Source organism: Laccaria bicolor, genomic scaffold (genome assembly GCF_000143565.1).
Source record: "Laccaria bicolor S238N-H82 LACBIscaffold_19 genomic scaffold, whole genome shotgun sequence".
NCBI classification, from domain to species: domain Eukaryota; kingdom Fungi; phylum Basidiomycota; class Agaricomycetes; order Agaricales; family Hydnangiaceae; genus Laccaria; species Laccaria bicolor.
The window spans coordinates 245,847-253,576 of NW_001889890.1; the positions used below are offsets into that span (position 1 = coordinate 245,847).

At 46.8% G+C, this 7,730-nt stretch overlaps 4 protein-coding genes across 4 annotated transcripts; 2 read left to right on the plus strand and 2 right to left on the minus strand.

Annotated features, from left to right (window-relative positions):
- Positions 1-900: 900 nt before the first annotated feature.
- On the plus strand, positions 901-1,129 carry LACBIDRAFT_300330 (uncharacterized protein; the record flags this gene model as incomplete). The annotated part of the gene is made up of 2 exons (XM_001882984.1): positions 901-913; positions 966-1,129. 2 exons carry the CDS (start codon positions 901-903, stop codon positions 1,127-1,129), a joined length of 177 nt encoding a protein of 58 aa, XP_001883019.1.
- A 997-nt stretch (positions 1,130-2,126) lies between these two features.
- LACBIDRAFT_300331 (uncharacterized protein) lies at positions 2,127-2,331 on the plus strand (the record flags this gene model as incomplete). The annotated part of the gene is made up of 2 exons (XM_001882985.1): positions 2,127-2,145; positions 2,201-2,331. 2 exons carry the CDS (start codon positions 2,127-2,129, stop codon positions 2,329-2,331), a joined length of 150 nt encoding a protein of 49 aa, XP_001883020.1.
- Positions 2,332-2,829: 498 nt separating this feature from the next.
- On the minus strand, positions 2,830-4,469 carry LACBIDRAFT_328943 (uncharacterized protein; the record flags this gene model as incomplete). Its single annotated transcript, XM_001883100.1, has 5 exons — positions 2,830-3,084; positions 3,107-3,268; positions 3,314-3,448; positions 3,475-3,693; positions 4,260-4,469. The coding sequence occupies 5 exons, from the start codon at positions 4,467-4,469 to the stop codon at positions 2,830-2,832; spliced, it is 981 nt and encodes a 326-aa protein (XP_001883135.1).
- A 1,376-nt stretch (positions 4,470-5,845) lies between these two features.
- Positions 5,846-7,370, minus strand: LACBIDRAFT_328944 (uncharacterized protein; the record flags this gene model as incomplete). The annotated part of the gene is made up of 5 exons (XM_001883101.1): positions 5,846-5,914; positions 5,941-6,227; positions 6,701-6,922; positions 6,984-7,201; positions 7,258-7,370. The coding sequence occupies 5 exons, from the start codon at positions 7,368-7,370 to the stop codon at positions 5,846-5,848; spliced, it is 909 nt and encodes a 302-aa protein (XP_001883136.1).
- Positions 7,371-7,730: the final 360 nt, after the last annotated feature.

The following is a 7,730-nucleotide window of genomic DNA, read 5'->3' on the forward strand; positions in this document are numbered from 1 at the left end:
AGTCATAAATCAATTTATAATGTATTTAAATAAATGACATAAAATGTATTTTACATACTACTATACATAACTCTATATTTAAGGAAGTGGGGGAGGGGGGGGACAAGGAGAGGGGTAGGGACAAGGAAAGGGGGTGGGACCAGGTAGAGGCAAGGGACCATATATTTAAGGAAGGGGGGGGGGAGAGTTATGGAGAGAGGGAGTGATGGAGAGGGGTGGAGTGATAGAGAGGGGAGGGAGTGGTGGAAGGGGGAGGGAGGGGAAGGGGGTGATGGGGAGGGCAGAGGGGAAGGAAGTGGAGTGATGGAAGGAGGGGGAGTGAGGGAGGGGGTGGTGTGGTGTGTGTGATGAGAGGGGGAAGACAATAGTGGATACTTACATGATTGGTTGGGGGCAAGCTCACTCCCCTGGGCTCGTTGTCACCCCATTTCTATTCATGCATGGTCGTGGATGCATGATGGCAGTTGTAGACGCGTGAGCATCGGTGTGGACATGGATAGTGCTTGGAAGTCCAGTCCCAAGACTGCAAAAAGACCGAGACCGAACCAGACCCAGACCACCCAGGACTGGAAATTCTGAGGACCGTCAAAGACCGCAACCGCGGTCTGGTCTTCGGTCTCTCAGGATGTTTGAAATTTCAAGACCAACAAAAGACCAGTTAGACCGGTCTCAACCAGTCTTTCCAGCCTAAACAAGCTGGGTATGTACTGTATATATTCAAACATGAAATTACAATATTCACATGTGCAAACAGCTGTGAAAGACACTGTAAACCAATGATTGCACAACTATCATCGAGAGCGGAGTTTGAATTAAGATCAACAATGCCAAACTGTTGATCTTGCCTTCAACTCTCGTTTCCTCTTGCGACCTCCCTCTCGTTTCAGCAGACACAAAAGGATGCCCACGAGAGGTTTGTATTTTATCTCTAAATCATGTTCACTAACCTTATTCTCACTGTTTAGGTCCCCCTGCACTCGCTTTTGATGCCAGCAAGACAAGCCTTGCCCCTCCCAACAAGGTATGCAGGCGCTGTTTGAAGGATTACGGTGAGTGGAGAGGGGTATGGAAATGCAAGGGGAGACCCATGTTATGGGAGACCCCTGAGGTGGTACGTCAGGAGATGTGACCATGATTGGGATCGTGGTCGCATCTCCATTCACCACCTCCCAACAATGGCAACAACTAATGAATTAATGACACCCTAGTGCCATGCACCACATGCTGCGGTATCTGCACCTGGCCAACAAACTACCCATGCCAACACCTCCTCCCCCCTAACACAGAAATCACATGAGGAGGGATGTTGACCCACCTCACACCTTCATGTCCACACCACGCTATGTCGAACCAACCTCAACCATGTCAACTGACATGACCTTGCTGAGTGCAGTCCGACGGCACGGCAGCAGTGTGGTTGTGGTAGACCTACCAGGTGCATTGCAGAGCCCATCACATGGCTTCTCCACTCACTCATATCTCTGCCAACCTGCCACCTCATCAACTGCCACCTCATCAACTCCCACGTTATCTGCCCATTGACGTCACACCTGACCTCGCCCAAACCTCACTATCCTGACCCCAATGCCAACCTCACTGCGTTGACCCAACTGCTCCGTGTCAACTCCACCCACATCCAACACTGACCACATCACGTCAATGCCAACGCCACCTTCCACCCCTGTCATGTCGACACTGCCATCTCAAACCAACATGACCATGTGGCTCCTGAAAGCAGGTTCTATAAACATAGTTGTATATGAAATGTGTACATAGTGTAATCATTATCTATACTGTTTGCTACCTACAAGACCAGTCTGGGACTGGTTGTCGACTAGTCTGAACCACAACTGGTTCAGACTGGTCTTGCAACCACACAAAACCATAAAAAACCACTCTGGACCAGTCTACATTGGTTTGGTCCAGTTCTTTTGAGCTTTTGAAATATTTGAGACCGGTCTTGGTCCCAGTCCTGCCAAATCTGGACAAAAAACCGGACCAAACCAGACTTCCAAGCACTAGATGTGGATGCGTGATGGTGGTTGTAGACGCGTTGGCATAGACACGTCATCAGGTGTGGTCACAATTATTTCTTTGAGGCTGTTGCATGGGGTGTTATCTGCGTGATGACTGGGAGTGTTGCCGGTACGTCGTTTGCTGCGTGATCTTTGGAGAACAGGCTTACTAATGTCATTCCTAGCATTGGTGTTCACTGGTCTCGCCGTTGGACAGATGGCGCTTTGGGCTATCAAGAAACATAAGAACTATAAGAAAGACTTTGGGAAGGAGTACCCTCGCGGGAGAAAGGCCATGTTCCCATTCGTTCTGTGACGTTTCCTGGGTGTTTCTTCCGAACCTTCGTATGTTTTCTGCTCAATGTACACAATGTTAATTCTTGCGACTCGGAATTGCACTCGGAAGCATTGATCTTCAATAATAAGCATACATCAAAGTCGGGTCCTCTTTTCATTCTGGAAATTTTCATCCCAGGTAGCTTATGGCCCCCTGGACATGCAGAGATTTGGTAAAGTATGTTAGAGAAAGTACAGTTGATTGATTCCATTGCGACCCAAGCTCCTCATGACATCTAATGTGTAGTCCAAACACAACTTAGGACACTTGAACCGACCGAAGCGTTGCCGCAACAGAATCCCTCAACACTGATTCTTCCATCGTTCTCTCAAGGTCTAGCCAACATCGTATCGGGTGGACCTTATCTTCATCGTCTTTATAATCATCCAAAAGGTCATCAAAAAATTTGCCAGCACCACGAGGGAAACCCTTGGTTCGAATGACTTCGACGGAGTAAACGTGGCTTGTCTGTAATTTTTATGAGCTACCTGGAAGCAGATCGAAAACCATAAACCTGACCTCTGTTGGTTTTAAGCACCAATAAAACTGATCAAAAGCCTTATGCGCATCACCCGCAAGCAGCAACCCATTCGATGGGTCATCCAAAGTTCCATGCAGTTCATCCAGCACTGTAACAGGAAGGCCAGTAAAATTCGCGAGGATGTCAAATGATGTGACAGCAGATGTAAACTGAATGCAGAGGAAACGGTCTCTTATGAGCGAAATGCATGTCTAAAATGGGTAGATAACCCACAGAGTCTGACTTGCGGTCATTGTCAAAGCTGCTTATTACTCTGGGAAGGTTGTGGCACACTTCCAAGGAGACGGGATAAAAATCAGAGGTTGGATCTGGTGAGGGGTGTGATAGGTCTTGACGCCCAATTATGACATACGTGTAGCCGTCCCGGACCATTATCTTGAAAAACATTAACGGAGTAATATGTATTGAACATTTACGCACATATTTCTTAAACGCGCGACGCCTGTTCCTAGATCTTTCCCTATCTTCCGAGGTCGTACAATTCAGAGTCGGGGTAGCCAAACGAGATGGCAGGTTCTTCATTGAGCTGCGTTTCGTGGTTTCTGCTCGTTCTGACTACGACATTGTCAGTGTCTGCCCACCACAAGGCGTTGAAATTTATAGATAAATAGTAGATGGGTCAGCCAAGTGGTTCCAAGAGCGGCGAGTAGTTCGATTGTATTGTCGTCGCCTTTGCGGCCACAGGATATGATTGCCGACGCGACATAGCGTTTTCCACTCTCTCCTCCACATTCTTCTACGCATGTGAGCATGGCGCTCATAACAGCATGGAGATTCACGGTTGCCTTTTCATTGCCCTTCTGGCAAGTGAAAATATTTCATTGGTCGGCCAAGAACATGTTGACCATTTCCTCTGCCTTGTTGACTAAGTTTGGGAGATCTTCGTCACATTCCAAAATATCAGAAATTACTGGCTTCAGACAGTCCCGATTATAAATATCGATGGAAGCGCGCCAGGAGATTGAAGTGAGGGAGCCGACAGAACACTGGGAATTCATTGGGAATTTGGGGAAACGTTTCGACGTTGCAACAGTCACTAGCAATGATGGTTTTCTACAAGCGGTATGTGGAGTTGTTCGGTAGCCTTTGGCGGAGTCCGAGCCAGATTCTGTCCCAAGCTAACCCCCCATCTTAGCTAGCGAGGAGTCGGATGAGGTGTATGATCAGCGTTATCGGTCCTTAGGTACAATTGGAAGCAAGCCATATTGATCGACACCTCGCCAAAACCGCTTCCTCCATTATTTTATCCAGGTACTTGAACTGATTGAACTGGATCGGCTGATTGAAGAAATGCCGCAACGGAATCCCTCAATGCCACTTCTTGCATTCTTCTCTCAAGGTCTAGCCAAGATCGTATTGGGCAGACCTTGTATTTGTACTCCTTCAAAAGCTCATTGAAAAATTTCCCAGCACCACTCATGTGCAAAATTCCAGCGATCGCAGCATGGATGGCAAGGTAGTGAGGATTCGGGAGAGGAATACTACGAGGCCTCTTGCGACTGGAGCCAGAGATAAAGTCACCGCTGTGGTCTTCAAAGGTGATGAGTTTGTTCTCATGGCTGCGTGAAAAACCCATGGTTCGAAAAACTTTGAGGGAGTATACGTGCATTGTCTGGAATTTTTATGGGCTACCTAAAAGCAGATTTAAAACCATAACCCTGACCTCTGTTGGTTTTAAGCACCAGCAAAACTTATCAAAAGCGTGTTGTGCATTACTTCCAAGCAGCATCCCATTTGAGGTGTCATCCAAAATTGCATGCAATTCCTCCACTGTTGTAACAGGGAGGCGAGTAAAATTCACGAGGATGTCAAATGATGTGACAGCAGAATTAAACTGGAGGTAGAGAAAAGGATTTCTTTTTAGCGAAATGCATGGCTAGATCGGGCAAAACCACCCACAGAGTCTGATTTGTGGTCATTGTCGAAGCGGCCTATTGCTCGGCGAAGGATGTGGCAAGCTTCTAAGTCAACGGAATAAAGATCAGGGGCTGTAGTTGGTGCGGGGTGTGATTCGTCGTAAAGCCCAAGGGGGTGTCGGGATCATAATCCCAGACCGGGGGCCGGTTGGTTGGTTGGGCTGTCAGGCCGTTAAAAAAAAATTGGAAGCTCAAAATTTTTGGCCCAAAAACATTATAGACAGCCTTCCTGATGGATAAAGTATACATAATAGATACTAGAAAGCCTCAAGGTGTGCTAAATGCCTCAGGATGTGCCAAAAACACCAATGGGACTGCTTACATAAGGCAATAATAACATGCATTGATAATTTTCGTTAGTGTGGCAACCGTCAAAGACCTTTGATTATGATTTGTTAGCATATTCCGGGGCACGCAAACTCACTGTGAGATTCCACAGAACAGGACACTCACGCCGTGACTCATTCTGACACCAATGAGGTTCATAGGCCACCTATTTCAAGCTCGGAAATTGTCAACAAGGAAACATGAGGTCAGTGTGAAAGATGAAAATGTAAGGTTGTTGACATTGGAGGATTAGAGGATTGTTTTTGTGGATCCCGAGCAGAGCTAACTGCCAACAATGTGATCCAGTGGGATGTGAAACTGTGTGGATAAGTAAACCTACTTTCTGTTAGGGTTTCAACATGAAACTTACTTACATCTTCACGTCAAACCATTCTAATATCATCTCATTTGTGTTTGCCATGCACAGGTGCCCATGCATTGGGTCTGCGATGCATTTTCAACGTCGAAAGGAGGACCAGGAGCACGGCGGTGACATCATATTTCCTAAAGTAGACATGTGCCTGATTACGTTGGGTGGTTGGTTCAGCCCAGCACTCACTACCAAAAAAATCGACCCTAGGTCTTTTTTTTTAATCCCGACACCCCAGGTCAACGAAGTGATATGTCTTTGAGAAGCATCTACGCACATCTTTCTTCAAAGTGCGACGCCTGTGCATGGAGCCTGCCCCATCTTGCGAGGTCGCACAATTCAGAGTCGGGGTAGCCAAACGAGAAGGTTCTTCATCGAGCTGTATCTTGTGGTTTCTTCTCGTTTTGACTAAAACATTGTCAGTACCTGCTTACCACAGGACGTTGAGATTTACAGATAAATAGTAGATGGGTTAGCCAAGTGGTTCCAAGAGCGGCGAGTTGTTCGATCATGTTGTCGGAGTCGCCATTGCGGCCACAGGACACGATTGCCGACGCGACATAGCGTTTTCCACTCTCTCCACCACATTCTTCTACGCAGGTGAGCATAGCACTCATAACAACATGGAGATTCACGGTTGCCTTTTCATCGCCCTTCCGACAAGTGAAAATATTACGTTGGTCGGCCGAGAACGTCTTGACCATTTCCTCTGCCTTGTTGACTAAGTTTGGGAGGTTTTCGTCACTTTTCAAAATATCAGAAATTACGGGTTTCAGATCCCGATTATAGATATCGATGGAAGCGCGCCAGGAGATTGAAGTGAGGGAGCTGACGGAACAGTGGGAAATCATCGGGAAATCAAGGAAATGCTTCAAGTTCGATATTACAACGGTGAGCGATGGTGGTTTTCTGCAAGTTTTGTATATTGTTTGGTAGCGTTCGGCGAAGTCCGAGGTCCATTCTGTCTTGGCAAAGTTTCAAACGGCCAGCATCTTACCATGATCAGCGTTACCAGTCCGTAGGTACAGGAAGATCGTTGACGCCCAACGAAGTCTTACAAAATGCTTCCTCTTTTATATTTTTCAGGTTTGGCCTGTGAATGGATCGCATCCATCCTCGTTTTTTTCAATCTACTCATAAAAATTTCCCATGTGGGATAGCAAATGTAGTGAGGATCTGTCCGGGGGTACATACCTGAAGCCAGAGCCGCCTTTCGTCGAATACCTTCATTCAACCTGTCTTTGTCGTCATCATCTTCGTATTTTTTGTACTCTTGGAAGAGCTTATCGAAGAAATTTCTGTGCCAGTCATGTGCGGAACCTGGGCGATCGAAGGGTGGAGAGCGATATAGTGAGGATTTGACAGGAAATGGCTCCGAAGCCTGGCTGCCGCTGTGGTTTTTCAAGAGTTTTCTGTCTGAATTTTATGAGCAACCTGTAACGAATCTGGGACATCTCTTCGCGATCGTTTTAATCACCAAAATTGAATGCCTTGGTCCTCATCCTCGTATTTATTGAAAGAAATTTCCCATGTGCCCAACCGCGGCCGGTGATCGAAGTGTGGATAGCAATGTAGTGAGCATTTGGCAGGGGTAGCTGAAGCCAGAGCCTCGCCGCATGCGAGGTAAGTAGGCCCATCCTTCGAAAAACTTTTAGAGCGTAGACGAAGTTGTTGTCTGCATTTTTCCTGAGCGACCTGAAACAAAAGTTTAAAACCGTAAATTTAGTGTCTGTTTGCCTCGTGTGCGTCACGTTGGAGCAACATCCCATTTGATGGCGAGAATGTTGTGCAACTCCTTGATTGTTTGGAGCGAAAATCCAGCAGTACATATGCCAAATGATGTAACAGCAGATTTCAGCTGCATGTAGAGGAAACCACTCCTGTGAGCGAGAGATGACAATAAACAGCAGAGGGTCCTTGTTGAATATCCTATGGTGTATACGACACAACCTTGAGCTGACAGGGTCGACGGCCTCATCCAACGCGACATTTAAAAGCCCTATAACAACACACTTTCACGGAGCTGTTTGATAAATCAACGCTTTGACAAAAATAAAGCGGTGTACGCACATCATGATAGAATATCAGGTTCCGTTTCAAAGTTGTTGCTCCTCCAAGATGGATTTGACCCATCATAGGTGGCGGAACTAACGGAGGAACAAAAAGTGCGTTAGCCAGGTGGCTTCGGGGCCGCGAGTGTTTCAGCCACGTCTAAGTTGCATCA